At 57.2% G+C, this 20,877-nt stretch overlaps 1 protein-coding gene across 1 annotated transcript; it reads left to right on the top strand.

Annotated features, from left to right (window-relative positions):
- Positions 1-677: 677 nt before the first annotated feature.
- On the top strand, positions 678-17,605 carry DCAF15 (DDB1 and CUL4 associated factor 15). The gene is made up of 14 exons (XM_065419617.1): positions 678-812; positions 1,954-2,051; positions 2,235-2,370; positions 3,345-3,451; positions 4,702-4,841; positions 5,323-5,493; positions 9,255-9,562; positions 9,656-9,872; positions 11,060-11,151; positions 13,127-13,255; positions 14,191-14,276; positions 14,598-14,702; positions 15,143-15,258; positions 16,700-17,605. The coding sequence occupies exons 1-14, from the start codon at positions 678-680 to the stop codon at positions 16,753-16,755; spliced, it is 1,896 nt and encodes a 631-aa protein (XP_065275689.1). The 3' UTR covers positions 16,756-17,605.
- The last annotated feature ends 3,272 nt before the right edge of the window (positions 17,606-20,877 follow it).

The raw sequence follows: 20,877 nt of genomic DNA, 5'->3' as shown, positions 1-20,877 counted from the left end.
TTGTTGGCTGTGGCCCCATTGGGCGCCATGTTGTTGGCTGTGGCCCCACTGGGTGCCATGCTGTTGGCTGTTGCCCCAATGGGCGCCATGCTGTTGGCTGTGACACATTGGACGCCATGTTGTTGGCTGTTGCCCCAATGGGCGCCATGCTGTTGGCTGTGGCCCAATGGGCGCAACACCATCTCTCATGTCAGGGCTGGGCTGTCACCACCGCGGGATGCCTGGGCCTCATGCACCATGAGGACACATGGACCCTGTCGCCATGACGACGGCCCAGCACCCTGTATTTCTCAGGCACCGCTTAGACGCCCCGTTCTGGAGACCCCCTGCGCCCAAGGGCCCTTGGTCTCGCCGCCTGCCAGCCCGGGAGGCGGGGCCTAGCTGATAGCGCTTCTCCATAGCAACCAAACGAGATAGAGACTGACAGGAGATAGCCACCAATCGGACAACGCGGACTGACGGGGCGGGGCGAGGAGGCGCATTCTGATTGGTGCGCGTGCCCTGCAGGGGCGGGAAGCCTGGGATTGACAGTCCATCTGATGAATGGGAATCGCGGAGAGATCTTAAATCCCGGCGGGCGGCGGGGCTGGCCAATGGGAAAGCAGCGTGGGCGGGCCCGGGCGCAGGAGGCGGTGGCGGGCTGGGCTGCTCCGGAAGCTGAGGGGGCCGGGGGGAAAATGGCGCCCAGCTCGAAATCGGAGCGGGGTGGCCCGGGGGGGAAGCGGGGCCCGGCTGGAGCGGGGGGCGGATCCTCCTCCGGGGGGGTCCGGGGCCGCCGGGAGCACGTGGTGCGGCAGCTCGACCGGGTCAAGGTGAGGGGGGGTTGTGGGGGGGACAAGCGGGGCGGGGGACAGGTGGGGGGGCGTTGGGGGAGGGGCGGCTCATTGGCTGGGGGCTCTGTGGGGAGGCGTTGGGGGAGGGGCGGCTCATTGGCTGGGGGCTCTGTGGGGGGGCGTTGGGGGCGGGGCTCTCACTGGCGGGGGGTCTCTATGAGCGGGGCGGTGGGAACGGGGCGGCTCATTGGCTGGGGGCTCTGTGGGGGGGGGCGGGGGGACAGGTGGGGGGCTCATGGGCGGGGGACTTCGTTGGGAGGAATGTGGGGGGCATTGGGGCGAGACACTCACTGGAGGGGGGTTCTGTGGGGAGGGACATGGGGGGCAGGGCGGGGGGTGAGGGACTAATTGAGGGCTGGGGTGCGGTCCGGTGAGGAAAGGTTGGGGGGGCTCATTGATGGGGGGGGCCTGAAAGGGACACGGGGGGGGAGGCTCCTGTGAGGGAGTTCGGGTGGAGGGGGGGAGCTAACTGAGAGGGGGCTGCTTTGCGGGGGAGGGGTGCTTCCCACGGGGAGCTCATTGAGGGGAGGGGGATGGGGGGCTCTATGAGGGGCAGTTGCACAGGGAAGGGGGGTCTGACTGATTGGGACTGGGGTGTGATTGTGGGAGAGGGGAGGGTCTCTGCGGGGGGCAGTAAGAGGCTCTGTGAAGGAAGGGGGGGTGGTTTCTAAGAAGTGGGTGAAATGACTTGAGCAGAGAGCTGGGGATAGAACCCCGGAGTCCTGACTCCCGACATCTCCCTCTTCTCCCCCCCACTTCATTAGACCCCATTGACCCAGGAGTCTTGTTTTCTATGTCAGCCTCTGTTCTGCTGCCCTGTCCCTGCAGCGAGGTTGCTCCGTGCAGCCATTGCCCCAAAAGTTGCGGCCCTGGGGGCTGCGATGGTGACTTGTCAGGAGAGCCCGAGGGCAGCAACTAATGTGGTCACCATTACCAGAAATAAACACCCCTGACTCTGATATCTGCGCATATAGCCCTTGTCTAGCTCAGCTCCTTCCTCACGCTGGGATCACAAGCAGAAGGCATCCACGGGCAGCAATTCAGGACACGTTTTGGGATGTCTTGAGCCCGCTTCTTGTTGGATGTACCCCCGAGCCTCTGACACTTCCCTTCTTTCCAGATCAGCGGGCAGCTTTCTCCACGCCTCTTCCGCAAGCTGCCCCCAAGGGTGTGCGTTTCCCTGAAGAATATTGTGGACGAAGATTTCTTGTGTGCAGGGTAAGATGTGGCATTTCTCTTGAGCAGGTTGGCAGGGCCATCCATCATTCTCAGCTTGACTTCCATGGGGGGGCGGCAGATAAACTCATGGGGAGTTTCCATGCCCAGCAAGTTTGGCGAGATGGGGATGTGAATGAATGTGAGTGCTCTGGGCTGACCTATAGTCCTGTGCTCATCTTCCAGACACATCTTCCTCGGCTTCTCCAAGTGCGGGAGGTACGTCTTGTCCTATACCAGCAACAGCGGCGACGACGACTTCTCCTTCTACATCTACCACCTCTATTGGTGGGAATTCAACGTGCACAGCAAGCTGAAGCTGGTACGTATGATGCCCCCAGTCTGGCGCTGGGGGAGGGAAAGCTCCTGAAGCAACTGAGCGTGGTGAATGGGTTCACAAGGAATGAAGACCCACTTCCTGCAGATATTCCCCCTTTGGGCTGTGATCCAGAGGGTTAGGTGTGGCTGGTGCTTGAAAGGGAGACTTCAAAGGAAAACCCAGAAGGGGGATTGGGGATTCATTGGGGACACACTTTCCTTTGCGTCATTGCCCCTGTATGAGACTAGAGGGTGCTGGGCTGACCACTGTTGCCCAGTCCGGTTGTAGGAGGTACTAGGGTGCAAGAGGCATCACCTTTTAAACAAGGCATAAAACTGACGCCTTGATCGGGTGCATGTTGCTAGAGTTGAGGAGCTGCTGTCCTCAGATCCCTAATCAGCTCATCACATTTTGCCTCCCTAAATTTCCCCCACGGTTTCAGTTCTTCCTGTGCTAAATGCTAGTGCAGTGTTGCTGTGCACTGTCAAACTACTGTCATGCTCCACCCCAGAGGCAGCTGTATGCAGTGATTCTTGTATGTAATCAGTTTGTAACGATAAAGCATTTTGAGACCCTCCTGAGTGAAAGGGGCATCTGAAATGTAAAATCACCTATCTTCTCTGTGCCAAACAAACATCTTTCAGAGAATGCCTGATCTCAGCTAAGGGTATGTCTACACTATGAAATTAGGTCGGTTTTATAGAAGTCGATCTTTAGAAAATGATTTTATACAGTCGATTGTGTAGGTCGACGGAACGGTGTTGGTTGTATAGATACATTGCTCATCAAATTGACCTAATGCAGCTAAATTCGCCCTAACCTCATAGTGTAGACCAGGGCTAGGCCTCTTAAAAGACCTTCCCAAGTAACTTAGGCTCTACAGTTATCTGGTGGGAGTTCTAATTCCAGATCCCACTGCTTGGTCATCTGTTTTCTCACAGCAGGTTTCAATCTGATGTGCTCTGTTGTTCCCATAGGTACGACAGGTTCGCTTGTTTCAAGATGAAGAAATCTATAGTGACCTTTACCTGACTGTGTGTGAATGGCCCAGTGACTCCTCCAAGGTCATCGTCTTTGGCTTCAAGTGAGTTCCATTGAATGAGTCTTGTCTTGGGGGATGAGGTAGTGATTTGGACAGAATTTGAGTTCCCGCCTGCGCTCCCAACTTCACATCCCCCCATAAAAGGTTAAGGGAGGCTGAGGGACCCATAGCAAGTTCTTCATTGCTGCCGCCAGCCTCCTCCCAGAGGTTTCTGGGTGATACACTCCTGCCTCTTTAAAATAGTTACAAATACTTCACTTAACACACAAGTATAGGACTGAGAGCCTTGGAAACTGATGTCTTCGTCCTGTCCACAGATTGGGTGCAGCCTGGTCAGCGCAGGCCAAGCCTTCCCTTCAGCCTCTCCCTGCGTGCATGCACACACCGTCAGCTCACCCCAGCCCTAGAAGATGGAGTGTCTAAGGCTGTCAGGAGTGGGGAAGCGGTGCTTTGGGATATTAAGGGGAGAACTATGGCTCAGTTACTCTCCCACCTCTTCCTGAGCTGAATCTAAGGTTGGAAGAGCCAAATGCCCTGACCTGGCAAATAAGAGAGGCAGGTGGGGTGCATCTGCTGCGGTTGGTTAGCATAATACAAACTCCTGTCGAAAGAGGCTGCAGTAGGGTTCCAGTTTAGGGAAAGGCCCCTTATCAATTGAAACCGTTTGACTTTCCTTGTTTCTTTGTTCACATTTTGAAAAAAACCTGCTTTGTTCTCCATCTGTTTTTAATGACTGTAAATACTTAGTTTTGTGTGGTGTTAGATTGGCAAAGACGTGTGTGTTTTTGCTTTTTTCCTCTGCATTGTATGTATTTGTGATACGATAGCGCCTCGAACCCCTAGTCGTGGGCCAGGACTCCATTGTGCTGGGCGCTGCACAAACTGAACCAAAGGGCTGTCCCTGCCCCACAAAGCTTGCAATCAAAGTAAATGTTAATGTTTTACTCACCCAAGCCGTAACTGGGAGTGGGGCTGGGAGCTCTGTGTAACGTCACTGCACGTGAAACGTGTTCTTAAAGATCTGAGAGCAATTCAGTCCTGCCTCTTAGCCCCAAGGCTCTTGTAAAAGAAAAATAACAGTTTAATTTAGTAGCGGCTCCAGTTTGGATTAAACCCTTTGAAGAGAGAATCCCATTGCCCCCTCTCCCATGTAACAACTGGCTAATAGGCCTGATTTGCAAGCTAGGACAGAAATCAGGGATGGAAGATGTGGGTTTAAAAGAGGGAGATGAGGGTTTGAATCCCTGAACTTCTCTGAAAGTGACCAAAGGTGTCTCCTGTCTCCCTGGCAGCACACGCTCTGCAAACGGCCTGCTGATGAACATGATGATGATGAGTGATGAAAACCATCGGGATATTTACATCAGCATGGTGGCCATGCCCCCACTCATGTACTGCCCTGGCTGCAGGGATATGGCCCTCGCACATCCAGGTGAGCCAGTGGGACGGTTCCCGAGCTGTCGAGAATATGCTCGCCGGGAAAGCTGATGTGCATCTTCCTAAGGGGGTCAGAGGAGGCAAGCTGTGACGCTTGGAGGTTTGGCGAAGGTGGGGTGATAGACTTGGTGATGGGACAGAGTGAGGTCTCCTGATTTGTTTAGGGGACAGTTGGGACTCCTGGGTCCTCTTGCCAGCTCTTCCACTGACTTGCTGCATGATCTTTGGGCAAGCTTTCATCCTCCGTGCCTCAGTTTCCCCATAGGTCCGCACAATGAGGATAATGTAATCTGACTCCCAGTGGGATGCGTTTAGTGTTGGTAAAGGAAATGCTCTTACCCCGCCAGGTGCTAGGCACGTTCAATGTGGGTGACTCTGGGACTGAGCGCGTGGGAGACAAGCAGTATCTGACCCCCCAGCTGTTCTCGTCTTTTGGGCAGGGATGATCTCACTTGTCCCTCTCCTTGTGTTCTCAGGGGACCCAAACGCCCACTGTCTGCAGCATGGCTTCATGCTGCACACAAAGTACCAGGTGGTCTATCCTTTCCCCACATTCCAGCCAGCCTTCCAGCTCAAGAAGGACCAGGTGGTGCTGCTCAACACCAGCTACTCCCTCGTAGCATGTGCTGTTTCCGTACACACCGCAGGTAAGCGCCTCGCCTCTCTGGGGGCAGCTGGAATTAGAGAGCACTAACGTGTGGATTTCTTCCTGGAAAGACGCTGTGTTTGGAATTTCGGGCCTTGTTGGGTGTTTCTGCAAGGTCAGCGGTGAGGCTTTGGATGTGTGGGAACTGCTGCTTAGTTTAGTCCGTCTAGCCAGGGTATCTTCTCTCCCTCATCTTGGATTTGAAGGGACCATTAACTCATCGAGTCTGACCTCTGGTATAACACAGGCCAGAGAACTTCATTGCCATCCTTCTCTTGCAACCGGCTTGAGCATCGCAGCTACTAAGAGTGGCGCTTTCAGCAACCCACAGGCCTGTGGCTTGGCCAGGGGTTGGAAACTCCGTGGCTTCAGAATGAGTGCAGTCTACCTTCAGTGCGTGAAACCGCTGCTCAGAGGGAGGAACCCAGGGGTCAGTGGAAGGTCAGGTATCTTGCAAGCCACTGGGCCTAGAGATGAGTAAGTGATGCATGGGAGAGCTGGCAGTCCCAGCTTCCCAGGGTAATGTAGGGCATTCTTTGTAGCCTCAGGTGGTTGCAAGATGCATTGGACCTTAGGTTCTCATTCCTCACTTAACAGCTGCTGAACCACCTAAGAACAAAGCAACCGCCTCGGCCTTGTTGAGGTTTGGATTTCCAGCTTCAAACGGTTTCAAGCACTAACCTCAAGGGAGGGAAGGATGGTCTTATAGCTGCTTCTACTGTGGTAGGGCCCATTGGCCTGTTGCGCCAGGCGCTGCACAATCAGATGTCCCTGCCCCAAAGAGCTTGCAATGTAGGAAAACCAGGAGAGGAAGTGTGGGGGTGGGGGGGAGCGAGCCTCTGTGTTTTTATAGATATATATAGGGAGAGGGAGGAAGAAGACGATGACGACGACCAGGAGTCTCAAACACACGGCCCGCGAAGTTATTTGCTGCGGCCCGCCAAGCTCCCCGTGCCCGCCCTCCCCGGAGTTATTTCCTGTGGCCACCTAGCTCCCCATACCCACTGCCCCCCCTTCCCTCTCTGTGCGCCACGTTCCCACTCCTCTGCCTACCTCCAGGTGCTTCCTGCCGCCAAACAGCTGTTTGACAGCACTTAGCGCTTTCCAGGAGGGAGGCAGGGGTGGGGATTTGGGGAAGGGGTTGGAATAGAGGCAGGGAGGGGGTGGAGTTGGGGGTGGGAACTTTGGGCAAGGGGTTGGAATGGGGGCGGGGCAGGGGTGGGGCCTCATTGAAGGGGCGGGGGCAGCAGGGGAGGGTGGTGGTCAGTGATGCAGCTCTCGGGCCAATGTACTAGTCTTCATGTGGCCCTCATGGTCATTTGAGTTTGATATCCCTGTAGTAGACAGTGTGGTCTAGTGGCTAGAGCATTGGACTGGGACCCAGGAGACCCAGGTTCTACTCCTGGTTCTACCACTGATCTGCTGGTTGACCTTGGGCAAGTCACTTCCTCTTCCCATGCCTTAATTTCCCCATCTGTAAAATGGGAAGAATGATACCAACCTCCTTTGTAAGGAATGTACATCTGAGAAATATGTACCTACTAGCATTCGCCCCATAGTAGAGACTGAAAATATACATACCTCTAGTGCAGGACAGGAAATTGACATATTTAGAAAGTTGGTTTTCCCCTGATTCTGTATATCAGTGGTTTTCAATCTGTGGTCCACGGACCCCTGAAGGTCCACAGACAGTCTAAGATTTCCAAAGGGGTCTGCACCTTCATTTGAAATTTTTTAGCAGTCCACAAATGAAAAAGGTTGAAAACCCCACTGTATATAATCCAACTCATTAACCTCTGAGGAGAGCTCATTGACACAGCATATTTTAATTTATTTAAATGATTTGCGTAGATTATAGGGAGATTAGGTTTAACATGAGTGGTTGTCACACCCAAGATTAAATTTGAAATATTTTTTAAAAGAAAATGTATTTAATTTAAATAAGCTGTTTTCAATAAATGCAATTTTAAAAAAGAATCCCTTTTTATCACTGATTAAAAGGATTGAGAAGTGCTTTGAGATCTGCTGATGAAAAGTTAGAGCTAGTGATTATCCACTCTGTCTACCCCCTGGCATTGCGAGGGTTAATATGTGATTGTAAAGTGCTTTGAGATCCTTGATTGCAAGCTGCTGGAGCAGTGCACAGGTATGTTGTCCAGATCTCGCAGCCTGGCACAATGGGAGCATATGCTGTTCCGGGGGCCAGGAACTGGAGCAGCCTTGAGGCCCTAACGGCTTGGTCCAGGGTGGGTGTCCCATACCTAAGGGCAGCGTGGAAGGACGTGCTGAGATGTGGAATCTCCATCATTGAAGGTTTTAAAGAGCAGGTTAGACAAACACCTGTCAGGGATGGTCTAATACTTAGTCCTGCCCTGAGTGCAGGGGACTGGACTAGATGACCTCTCGAGGTCCCTTCCAGTCCTGCGATTCTAGGAGATTCTGCGATTCTGTTTGGGTGAGAGAAGTTGACAATGGAGCAGAGATTTGGTGGGTGAGGTGGGAGGCATGTAAGGGACACTTAGGGGAAGGGCCTCAAAGGTGAGAATGTGATGCAGGGACATTGAGTCTCTTTCTAACTCGCCTACGGGCGGTTGGAAGCACGTGACATGCTGGTTTCCCAGCGTTTTAGACATTGGGAGAGGTAAACTGGACTGTTAACAAGCACTGTAAAGCCGTCCTGGCTTCCTCCAGGAGACCAGCCCAATGTGTGTAATCTCTCGTTTTACAGAGAAACTTGCCGCTAAAATGAGGGGACAGAGAAATGTCCAAGGGGTGAAAGCCACCCCCCGCTGGCGCGACAGGGAGTTTTGTGTGGGGTAGATTAGAGATTGAGTTGTGTGTTGTTCTAGGGAAATCCTGGTGTATCTACGAGCATGTTCGAGAGTCCAGAGCAGGAGGCTGGGAGTTGAGACTCCTGGGTTCTGTTCCCAGCTGTGGTGCTGTCTCTGCCACTGGCTCACCGTGTGCCCTGGGGCGAGTCACTCCACGTTTGTGTGCGCATGTCTGCGGCTGGGACCTGCCTCCTTTGTGCAGGAGCTGTGGAGGCTCAGTTCTTTAATGTCTGCAAAGCATCTTCAGGTCCCAGAGAGCCGGCCTCAGGGAGGGGGCAGCTGTTTTGCGAATTAAGGCTTTACATGTTCATTTCTCCTTAAAACCAATGGGAAGTGGGCATCCGACCCCCTTCGATGGCTCTCTGAATCTCAGCCTAACTCTGAAATGATGTGCCCAGCAATTGCATTCAGTGGTGGGGCCCCGATGAGAGGAAGGATGGTCCAGTGGTTAGTGCACTAGCCTAGGGCTTGGCAGACCTGAGTTCAGACTCGGTGTGTGACCTCTTTGCCTTGGTCCCCCCTGCCCTGCCTCCCAGGGGGGTGATTAGGGGAAATACATTAAAGCTTGTGAAGCACTTTCAGATGCGCCGATGGGAAAGCATTGCCCTGGAGCTGGGTGGTACCGCTGACCCCGGAGTCCTGACGTCTAAACGAAGGCAGAGGTCTAATACTCTTCATCCGAGTATCTGCCGGCGTCTGACGAGGGCACGTGAGGATCTGGGACCTGAGTCACAGCACGGCAGTGGCAGAGCCCGGGGAATGGTTTGCATGCCGTGCCCATCACTCTGGTATTGGGGCACTTGGGGCTCTATCCACTAGACCTTGCTGCTCCCACTTGTCCAGTGGAAAATGCTGAGGGATGTCTCCATGGAAACTGTTCTCTGTGTAGCCATGGCCTCTTTAACCCCTTCCTCACCTCTCTCTGGTTTAGAGGACAGCAACTTCTGCCAAATCCTCTACGACAGACGGAACCAGCCCCAGTCGCCCCACGCGGGGGCTTGTGATGCTGCAGGGGCCACGCCGGGCCCAGCGGCTGCGGAGGAACGGATGGAAAGAGATGGCTGCCCTTGCCGAATGGCTGCCACACCATCGCCCGTCAGCAGAGCTTCCCAGGGCCCGGAAAGCCCTGTCAAACCCATGGAGCTGTCGCCAGCCGTGGCCAAGGCGAAAGAGTTTGTGGCCGATATTTTCCGACGGGCCAAAGAGGCGAAAGGCCCGGCCCCCGCGGAAGAGGAGGAGGTGGGTGGCGCCCGGTTTGAGTGCCGTCCTGCCCAGGAAGCCGGCCCACACAGATCCCTGTCCCAGGGCACCCCTGCTGATGCACCATGGGAGGCAAAGCCGTGCTCGGGGCCCTCCGGGAGTTACTGCCGCCTGCATCATGGCCTCTCGTCTCCCAGGGGAGACCGAACTCCAGAAGGGGATCAGCCCCCGAAAGATTCTCCCCTTGCTGGACCGGAGATGGAGAGCCAGCCGGCTGAGCCCGGCTACGTCAACTACACCAAGCTGCGCTATGTTCTGGAGCCCAGCGACCTGTCGGAGCCGGAGGACGGTAAGCAGAGCTTGGGGAGGCCAATCCACTTCTCGGTGCAGGGGCGGGGATCACGCAGAGGGCTGAGCTGACTGGTTTCGGCTGGAGCCCGGGTCCTTTCATCCCTCAGTCTGCTTGTAATTGGACTTACGTGCATTGCAACCGAGAGCTGTTAACGGTCTAGTGTCCGGCCCGTGCAGTGAGTTTGGGTCTCCCTCTGGTTCCCAGCAGTCAGGCCTCCATGCTGCTGGCTCCCTGCCAGCTGCAGCGTAGGTGGGCCCTGAGCGGCCAGTCTCTGCACAGGCCCCTCCTTCAGCTCCTTGGTACAGCACACGCCTGGCCCCGGGCTGCCAGAGCAGTTCTGGTCCTGTCACGTTCGTCACTGCAGTCCCTCCCGTACCAGATGGCACGGAGGTGCTCTGGCACTCGGTCTCTTCCCTGCCGCAGCGAGCAGGAGGCTGGCTAATGGGGCTCTGAGCCCAGAGCACTTGCCTGCCCCAGAGGCCCACCCCGCTCTCCCAGACGAGTCCGCAGCACATCCATCAGCTGAATTGCCAGAATCTTCCCTGACTTGCCTAAATGTTCCTGTCCCAAGTAATGTTGACTGAAGGATGGACGCCTTCGTTAATTGCCCTTGTCCCTCTTGGGAAGGTGCCAGTTCACTTCAGCAGGTCCAGCTTTTTGTAATTAGGTTCTTTAACTGTCCCATCTCTGTCCCCACCAACCACTGGCCCAGCCTGGTGCCTTCGGTTGCATTGCCCGGGTGTAACTGAAGGCAGGTTTTATTTGTGCCACGGTAGCACCGAGGAGTCCCAGGCATGGGCCAGAACCCCACAGCAAAAAGCCAGTCCCTGCCCCGCAGTCCTACACTCCAAGTATTGGAGCTTGGGAAACGATCCTACTTGCAATACAGGAGTCTGGCATCTGGCTCGTTCCCCCAGAGCTGTGTTGACTCTGTCGGGCTGATGGGAGCGAGAGCTCTGCTCACCAAAGCTGGCTCGGAAAGGCAGATGGAGCGACTCTGAGCGGGAAGAGCCACTCTTCGGACTATATCGCACTAAACCAGGGGGGCTGAAACCAGTGTTCTGTTCCAGACATCTCGCTTCCCAAGCCGCTTCCACGGGGGGCGACTTTGCGGACCCCTTGGGATTACAGGCCCAGCCCCTTGGCCAGCCCCTTGGCCAGCCTCATGCTGCCTTCCCTTTCAGAGTACGAGGATGACAAGATCTCGCTGCCGTTTGTCGTAACTGACCTGAGAGGGCGAAACCTCAAGCCGCTGAAGGAGAGAGCCATATTCCAGGTCAGGCGTGGCCTCGGGCTCTGGTCCTGTCATGGGGTGGGGCGGGGACTTAAAGGGACACCGTCAGCTTGAAATCTAGTCTGTTTCAAATAATGAGCTAACACTCCCGCAGCTGCCCCGGATCGCCCGGCTGGTTTCGGGGGTTTGACAGCCATGTTCTGTTATCGCTGAATGCATTCGATCTTGCCACATTGCTGGACATGGAGGATTTGACCATGTGATACACGAGGCAAAGGGAGAAGTGTCTGACCCCGTGCTGTCAGCGTAGGTGTCAGGCGTAACAGTGGGGTGTGTGTGTGTGTCTGTGAGACTTGCAGACAGAAGCGGGTGTCCTTTTTAAAGCTTTCATCAGCCGCTGCTGTTCCATAGAGATGTAGTCTCCATGGAGATTACAAGTCCCAACATGCAGTGCTTTGTCCGGAGCCGAGTGTTGCATTTTAAGGTGTCAATTCTGAACTGGGCAGCTGTGAGTAACACCCTGGGGCGAAAACTGACCACACTGCCCCACCTCCAGTCAGCCGTCCCCAGAGAGGCGGCCGAACCGCGCTGATTTCACAAATGCTTTCTACATTCACAAAAATTCTGATTTTTCACCTTCTAAATGGGCTGGGCTGGAGGCAGATCCCTCCCTAAGAGAGGGGAGGTTACCCAGTGATCCGCTGGGAGAGGGAAGTGTGAATGGGGCAGTGTGCTCTAGTGCAGGGGTTCACAACCTTTTTCTTTCGGAGGCCCCCCCACATGCTATAAAACCTCCACAGCCCCCTGTGTCACAACAACTGCTTTTCTGCATATAAAAGCCAGGGCCGGCGTTAGGGGTAGCAAACAGGGCAGTTGCCCGGGGCCCCATGCCACAGGGAGCCCCATGAAGCTAAGCTGCTCAGGCTTCGGCTTCAGCCCTGGGTGGTGGGGCTCAGGGCCTCAGCCCCAGGCCGCGTGGCTTCGGCTTTCTGCTCTGGGCCCCAGTGAGTCTGATGCTGGCCCTGCTTGACAGGCCCCCCTGAAACTGCTCGCGGCCCCCCAGCAGGCCCCGGACCCCTGGTTGAGAACCACTGCTCTAGTGGGCAGAGCGCTGGCCTGGGGCTCAGGAGACCTACCGTCCATTCTTGACTCTGCTGCCGGGTGACTGGGCGAGTCGTGTTCCCCATCTGCAGCATGGGGGTATGTTCCCCATCACCTCTGTGCAATGATGACCAGCACTCAGTGGGGGGATTACTCACGAGCAGGTCTGTTCTGAGGAGGGCTGCTGAATTCAGCACCGTGGGGCTTCGTGGCCGAGCCGTGCCGTGGTTTTTGCCCACCGTTGATCATAAAAGCTTCTGCCAGCCAGAGAGGTGCCCCCGTCCTACCTGTCTCGGCGCTGATGGACTTGGTGTGGGGTCTACAGGGTCTGGCTGAGATGGGGCCCTAGAGCACCAAGCACTGTACAAACCCCCAGTGACAGCTCCTCCCTGACGAGCTTACAGACGAGATAAAGGGCAGGAGAGGTGAAGCCGACAAGGCGTAGTGCTCAGTGCCCGCGGTCACACGGAGTCTGGCAGGGCTGGGAATCACACCCAGGAGCGCCACAAGCGGCTCCTCCCTCTAACCTGGCTGCCAGCCCCGGAGGAGGTAATGGGCTTGTGCCTGGGGGCAGGGCTTGAGCCCGCAGTTCAAACTTTGTTCACAGTTCTGGCGATGGGTGAGCTGAGTCGAATCTAGCGGGTGCCCTCGGAGCAGGGTTGGACTTAGGCTGCTCCAAGTTTCTAGCTACGTGTGTCTGTCTCTCTCAGCGCAGAGCTGTGGGGTGAGAAAAGGGCCCTGTCTGCGGAGTCCCGTGGCGGGGTGGGACTGGACTTTGAGGAGTGAGTTCCCTGGCTCAGCCATAAGCCAGGACCTGCTTACACAGCTGGGCTGAGGGTGGGAACTAAAGTGACAGGCCCTTAGGACTAGGGAGAAACAGCTGCTGAGGCGTCTGGGTTCTCTCCCCCCATTGCAGGGCCAGTACCTGACTGTGGAGCAGCTGACTCTGGATTTTGAGTACGTCATTAATGAGGTGATCCGGAACGACGCCTCCTGGTCCAGGCAGTTCTGCTCCTTCAGCGACTACGACATCGTCATCTTAGAGGTGAGTGCGCGTGAGCGTCCCTTCCCCTGCGGAGCCAGGCGAGCCTCGTGCTGCCTAGCGAAGCCGTCGGGCGGCGTTGGAACGGACCACCTCCAGCTGCATGACTTGAGAGCCGCAGCGCCTTGCCTGGGCTGAGAGCCAGCACCGAGGCGTAACCCCCAGTGGCTCCGCCGGCCGCTCCTCCAGCAGGATCAACAAACTTCTCTGTTGGCTGCTACATACTGGAGCAAGGACCTGGCCGGAAGCCGTAGTGCTGCCTCTGAAATGAAACCGATTGCAGTAGCCCTCCTCTGTAACAGGGTGTGGCCGCTCAGCATTGCACGCCTGGGAGCTGTATCCTTCTTGGGTCCTTCTGTAGGTGGCAGAGTTGAAGGGGCTCCGTGGGGAACCGGGTGGGGAGGGAGAGATGGTCTGGCCAGGAACCCGGAGAAGGGACAGGGTCAGCCTCTGCATTTCCCCTGGCTGCTGCACTGGGATGGGGGGTCAGAGGGGAGTGATTGGCACCTGTTCCCTCTTCGGGGGGTGGGGATCTCACTTCCTGCTGCAGCACCTGGCTGCTGACTGCTCTGGGGGGCGGCTGTTGGAGCTCCTGACTAACCTAATCTGAGGGGAGGAGGGGTCAGGCCCCTCTCTTTGGTTGTGCTGCTTCAGATCTCGCTCACGTTTCTGCTGTCTTGACTCTGCAGTGCCCGGTGTGTGGTGGGGATCCCAGTGGACAGGCGTCTCTTGTGCACATCAGCTTCCCTGGGCTGCTGCTGTACTCGGTACAGAGAACCCTGGGCTCTGGAGGGACCATCCAGGGCTAAATACAACCAGGCCACCCTTCCTTTGCCTGGTACCCATATCCGCCCTGCCCAGCGTGATCCATGCCCCGCAGTGATCTCTGCCAGGCTCTGTAACCTCCCCGAGTCAACTGTCCAATCCCCTCCCTGTAGGTGTGTCCAGAAACCAACCAAGTCATCATCAATATCGGATTATTGCTCTTGGCCTTCCCAGCTCCTGACGAAGAGGGCCAGCTTAGGTGAGAACAGCCGCTGCCGAAACTCCCCCCGCGACGTCTCTCCATCCCCTCGGCGTGTGCTTTTAGGGGACCCAGTCCCCACAGAAGGGGCAGGAACTGGCGTGAAGGGAGGTCATGGAGAGCAGATGCCGGGGGGCGGGGGAGTCTGGGAGGAATTCAAGTAGCCAGAACCCCTCCACCCAACCTCAGTCCCTAGCGGGCTCCAGGGGTCCTGGTAACTGCCCAGATTGTACATGGGGCTTGGGGTGGAAATGGTTAATTTCTAGCCGACCCCTATTCTAACCTGCCCAGGCCGGTGTGTGTCCTGTGCCTCCCCTCCAGACCAAAGACCTATCACACCAGCCTGAAAGTCGCCTGGAATCTGAACACTGGCACCTTCATCACCGTCAGCGTGGGAGACCTCACAGAAGTCAAGGGGCAGACCAGGTGTGTGGCAGCGGCCGTGGCTGGTGCCTGCTGGGGAAAGTCACTCACCCCAGAGAGCTGGGCTTGGGTCCGAGTCCCAGGTCCTGGCGCCGTCAGACCTTTGCTGGTTAGAATCAAGAGCCCTTCACTGAGCCTGTTGCCACCCCAGTTCAAACCTCCCTTTTCCCAACCAAAGTGGCCCTGCCTTCCAGCCTTCTCCCCTGGGAACACAACTCCCTTCCACCTTCCCTGAGCTGGCGCTGGGGCAGCTGCGTCCGGAGGGACCTGGGGCTGTGGGGCGTTCCGGGGATCTGATCAGCCCCAGAACTGCCTGGCACTTGTGTTTGACAGCACTAATACAAACCGCCCAGGGCGCTGCCTCTGGAAAATCACAGGCTGGGGGCCCTGGCCCAGGGCGGGCCCCTGCTCTGCCCACTCACGGTGCTGTCCCCTGTCCGCAGCGGCAGCGTCTGGAGCTCCTACCGGAAGAGCTGCGTGGACATGGTGATGAAGTGGCTGGTGCCGGAGAGCAGCGGGCGATACGTCAACAGAATGACGAACGAGGCACTTCATAAAGGTAAACGCCCCTCCCCGGGCCGGGCGCTGAGCCCTGGAGGAGAGGCGGCTTGCTTCCCCTCGGGGGTGCAGCCGAGCCCTGCCGAAGGCGAGGGATCCCCTAGCGAGACCTGTGTGAGTGAGACGGGGCTGGGCAGTGTGACGCAGCACGGCTGGCTGCCTGCTTCAGCTGGAAGATCCCGTTCAGCACGCGGCTTCCCCGCTGTGTTGGCCTGCTACGCTCCCAGCCTTGTCAGCCTGCCTGGGCGGGCCATGGAGCCGCTTGGCTCCAGACCTGGGCTCTGCGCCCCCGCCAGCAGGAACGTGGCGCTACAGCCGCCTGGGCAAGCCGTGCACTGTGCTGCTGGAGGCTGGATCTCTCCGTTCCAGCTCAGGGGAGGCGAAGTGTGTCTGGGCTGTGCTGCCAAGGGCGCGGTTCCCTCCAGAGCCCAGCGGGGGGGCCTCTAAGCTCCCTGGCGTGTTGCAGGATGGTTACTTTCTGCTAGACAGCGTCCTGCCCCAGACTCCATGTGTGGGGGCGTCCCTCCCTGCCCTCTACCCCAGGAGGAGGCTATCTGCCCAGTCATGGCTCTTCGCTGTGTGGCCCCCGGTTAAACTCCCCACCAGAAATAATTGCGTGCTCCTAGATCCCTGTGTATCGGTGAAGGCCAGAAGGGGCCGCTGGGCTCACGCAGCCGAGACCCTCGCCCCAGGGATTCCTGCAGCCGGCCTCTGGCTAAGCTTGGGCAGATGGGTTAGACACACAAGCCGAACCCCCAGCAGTCCTGGTGCAGGTGGTGTCCCACCAAACCCCGCCCAGCCTGGAGCCAGCTGATCCCTTAGCCGGAGCCCTGGGTCATGCCTGGAACCCCAATGGGAACGGGGGGAAGCGGGTGCAGCTGCCCTGGCTGTTCCGGGGGCAGTTGGTCCCCGCTGTCTGGGTGCAGGACTCTGTCCCATCTCTCCAGGGCCTGCTGCTCCCTCCCCCTGCGCCCCGTGTCTTTCCTGACTCCGCAGCTGAGCACGGGCAGGCCAGAAGCCTCCGGCCCCACGGACGGAATTCCCCGCTTGGCTGGCGGCCGAGCCAGGCAGAGCTGTGCCGGGGGACGGGGGGTGGGCATGGCAGGCATGCCACGCTGGGCTTTAATCGCGAACCCCCAGCAGGACCATCTCCTGCACTGCTGGGAGGGAGGACCCACGCGCTGCACTGAGCGCGCCCCTGGCTTGACCCCTTGCTGCCTGGTGGCTTGTAGCCCCACTGACTCCTGGCCCAAGCCCCGCTTCCTACGCGGATCCTGCCACCTTACTTTGCCATCGGTGTAGTGGGGAGACTTGGATCCTTCCCCCACCCCCAACGCAGCCCCGGGTGCGACCGCCCCGCCCTCATCCGCCCAGCCTTGGGAGTGGGGAAATGGCCACCGAGGAGCTGCTCCTTAAACCCATCTGCTCTTTACTTTCTCTAGGCTGCTCCTTGAAGGTCCTAGCAGACAACGAGCGCTACACCTGGATCGTCTTGTGACGCGGAGGCGAGCCTGGTTTGGTTCCTGCCGTACTGTACGTCGGATTTAACTACCTCCTCCTGTTTGAGTTTCGTTGGGTTTTAATTTCTCTTCATCCTTTTTTTTAATTAGAGTAACTCGTGCTTTTGCTGAAAGTGGATGTAAGTAGGAGTATCCCTAGGGGAGGGGGAATGCCTGTCATCCCAGGGCCCAGCCCAGTGTCTCCTCTGGGGTTGGACCGTGACGCTCTTGCCTCTGCCGGCGGCGTTTCCTGTGGTGCACGTGCTCAGTTGGGGCTAGCGGGATGCTGTGGGAGGGGACCTGACCCTCGTCACCGTGATCTGCGGTGACTTAGCAGTAACATGCCCTGGCTCCACCCTTTCTGAACAGGGCAGCCTCTTCCTCCGGCTCGGGACACCACTTTAACCATCTCCCTGCTTTCTGGAGACGGTGAATTCTTCTAATACTGCCCCGGCCACGTGCTGCCAAAGCCGTCAGCAGCACGCCTGGCCCCTGGGGAGAAGGCCCCGCACAGCCCCTCTCCCGGGACCGTTCAGGTGTCATTGAGGGGGCGAGAGGGCAGCATTCCAGCTTCCCCCGGGCGTAGCATGATCCTGTGGCAGAACAAATCTCCCGCCCTCCAGGGGGCCAGATGGCCCGGTTCTGTTCGATGTATATTTAAGTGTCATTCTCTGTTCAGTGTTTAAGGCACTTTTTCCAGTGGAGGAGGTTTTTCCTTTGAGTCCAGATAACACACCTCTCCCCCGCCCACACACTTTGTGGATCATTCCACAGTTCCTGGCCCCACTGTTAATCATTTAGTTTCTCCTCAAATGGGCTTTTGTTTCCCTGTAATAAACATTTTAATTTCCAAGACTTCGGCTTGCGTCGCTTTCTGCTGCGGGCGCAGGGGAGAGTGCCTGGCCCTAGAGTGCACGTGCCGCGCAGCTCTGGGATCACTTCCCAGCTGCACCTTGCAGGTGTGCCGAGCACCACATGACTTAGGCCGTGCTCTCAGGGATTAGCGAGAAGCATTCAGCCGCAGCACAGCTGAAAGCTTCCCGCGCGCGGCTCCCGCTGCCAATAACCAAGTGGCGCCGGAGGCAAAGAACACGGCTGAATTTATTTCTCTTAAGAAAGAACTACAAAAGGTAGAAAACAGCGTTTGCACTCTAGACTACACACGTCTACATCATCCGATCACAGGCACGGCCCATCTCCTGGGCCGGGACACCTACAAAAGCTCTTCACACTCCACGTGAAGGCTGCAGCTGCTGCACAGAAGATTGACACAAAATATATATTTTATACAATATGTAGATTTTTGCAATAAACATCTATCTCACAGGTTTAAACCACTGGAAAAAGTGAACAAATAAGGCCATGATGGTTGAAAAAACCCAAAAATATCAAGTAATTTATAGCTTCACCAATCTCACAATATTGAAGTGGTTTATAGAGTAAGGATTAGTCATTACATACAAAAGCACAGATTTCTTTTCCTCTTTAAAACTAGAATATCTAATATTCAATTACAAACCGGTAGAGTCGAGCTTGGTTTCTGGAGAGCAGAGAGTAGCCGAGACTGACTGGTGGGCTCTTGGTTACTAGCGTAGAGGAGGGACACCAAGGACAATGTTGCTGTTCTCTGAGAGCAAAGCCAGGGGCTAAGCAAGATCCCAGTCCCGCCCACTGACTGAATTGTCTCACAGCCAGACCAGAAGCTACCCGAGCAGAGGGCATCTCTCATGGGTTGGGCAGAGGGTATTTTTATAAGGCAGCAACTCAAAAGAAAGGCAAGATCGTGTGTCTGGCCGTCCTGCTCTGTGGGGGTACAGCGCAGTAGGGGAGCGCGGGTAGCTTTTAGCGGCGGGGTCATGCCACAAGTCTGAATGGCAACGTGACTGGACAGGACTTGAACGTTCCTAAAGCCAAAGCCAAAGCCAGGGTGGGAACTAAACTGCAGAGGAGGTTCGTAGGGGGTGGGCGCAGCTACCCTCATATAGCCCTACCGCTTCAGCTGGAAGCTAACAAAGTGAAACTACCTATTTCTTCAAGTTTTTGGTGGCTGCTGCCTCCTTCCATGTGCTGGACCAGGGATGCCAGCGCTGGTGTATGTTTCTCTAGCCCCTGATGGGGTATGAAATAGGTCTTCGCTGGCCCCTGGGCTGGTCTAAAGCTCTCAGTGGCTCTGAGCTCGGGCCTGTGGCAGTCAGCGGCCCAGGGGGGCGTGAGAACTCTGTGTTGACGTTAGCCGTTTTCACAGTGGGAGGGTCGAGTCACCTCTTGCGGGGTTTGCAATAGGAAACATGGGGACATTTTGCTAGCTGAGGGGGAAGCTGTAGAAGACACAGACAAGCGGCAACAAGGTGTTTGCAAAGCAAGGACCCTTTGCTGTGAGACGCAGCGGGGGCGGCCTGGAACCATGCAACAATGGAAACTGGCTAGCATCTAAATGAGGGGGGGCTGGTGGCCGGAAGAATGGGTGTTGACTGCAGTTCTCCTGATTCTCTCCACTAGGGGGCGTGAATGGGCCTTGCCCTATCCCCTGCCCTAGCCCTGGGAGCTACAGCCTGGGGCAGTTCTCGGCAAATCACCTGCTATGGGGGTTCAGCCTATTCTGGGGGGGGGGAGGGGGGATTTGGCACCTGGTTAGGGCCCTGCCTTGGAGACACCGAGCACGCTCAGCAGCTCCAGCAGGCAGGGGAGGTGCTGGGTCTGCTTGGGCCCCCGGGGCAGGTCCTTGGGAGTTGGAGACTCCTATGGAAGAGCCCTGGCCGAAAGCCGTGCAGCACCCAGCTGGAATTGCACTTGAACAAGGAGTGGGTTCCTGGAGCCACCTGCCCTGCCAATAAAACCGGCCCCGGAGGGGAACACGGAGCCTGGCCCTGGAGCGGGGACAAGGGCAGAGAACCGGCTGCATTCTGCTAGCTAGGCACGTCCTGTGCTCCGAGCTGTGCAGGCAGGACAGCAGGGGGCGCTCTGGTCTGTGCAATCTCAGGAAAGGGCGTGTAGGGTTGGACTCCTGGGAGCCCTGAGGGAGCAGGGTGAGAGGAGCCCGGGGTGGGGGTGTAGGGAAACTTCCCTTATTCCAGAACCCAGCCCCTCCCTCTGACTGGCTGGGGGAGAGCGAGGGACGGATTGTATCCTCCCCAGCAGCCGAAGCCCCCGTACCCGCTGGAGAACCGCCCAGGGGAAAACGCTGCACCCTGCCATAGCCTCACTCCAGCCTGACCAGCTGAGACCTTGCGGATGCCCTGTCTGGATTCACTCACCCGCTTTGCCCTGTCTGCTCTGGCAGTGCTGGGCTGGTGGCTGGCAGCGGGGTCCCTGCCGGGGGCTGGAGGTCACTGAGGGAGGCCCCAGCCTTCCACAGCTCTCCTGGCCCTCAGAGTAGAAAGGCCCTGACCCTGAGGGAGATTAGCGGAGACACAATGGGAATGAATAAGGGGAGCAGCAGGAGCTCAGGGGTGTGCTCTGCCCCCGGGGCTGGATCTGCGGGAATCCATGGCCAGGGCTTCCCCCGCAGAGAGCAGCAGAGCGCTAACCCCACAGCATGTCTCCAGAGCAGGGAACAGTCTCTTATTCCCACCCTCCAGCCACCTGAGGTCAGAGGGCATCTTACAATCTTGGGGGGCGAGGTCAGGGGGTAAGTCAAGATCTGGGGATGAATATGATTGCCAGGAAGCCCCCAACGTGGGGGTTCAGACATTCTAAACTGCCCCTCAGGCCTGCGATGCTGCTCAGAACCCTCCCTTCGTTACAGCCCGGCTCTTGCCTGAGCCCCATGTCCTACAGCCTGAGCGGAGCTCAATGCTCCAGCTGCCCGTGGGGCTTGCTGTCAGCACGGCAGGCTGCCCCAGCGGGAGTGCTTGTCTTGGCCTGCTCGCCTAGGTCTGTCCCCCGGGACGTCGCGGGCCCCAGCAGAAAGGGGAATAGGAAAGGCCGGGCCGGCTGCCTGACCGAAATCAGAGCGTCCTGGGACGGTGCGCAAGGGGGTGCTGTGGAAGAGACGCTAAGAGGCCCCCAGTATGTCTCACTGGGAGCACTGGCCAAGCGTAGGGAGCTGCCAGCCCAGCAGCACAGGGAGGGGCAGCCATGTGGCCGAGCAGCCCCTCCCTGGGGCTGGCCATCGCTCTGCC

The sequence above is a fragment of the Emys orbicularis genome, chromosome 19 (genome assembly GCF_028017835.1).
Source record: "Emys orbicularis isolate rEmyOrb1 chromosome 19, rEmyOrb1.hap1, whole genome shotgun sequence".
Lineage (NCBI taxonomy): Eukaryota > Metazoa > Chordata > Testudines > Emydidae > Emys > Emys orbicularis.
This window is presented reverse-complemented; position numbering and strand designations above follow the sequence as displayed.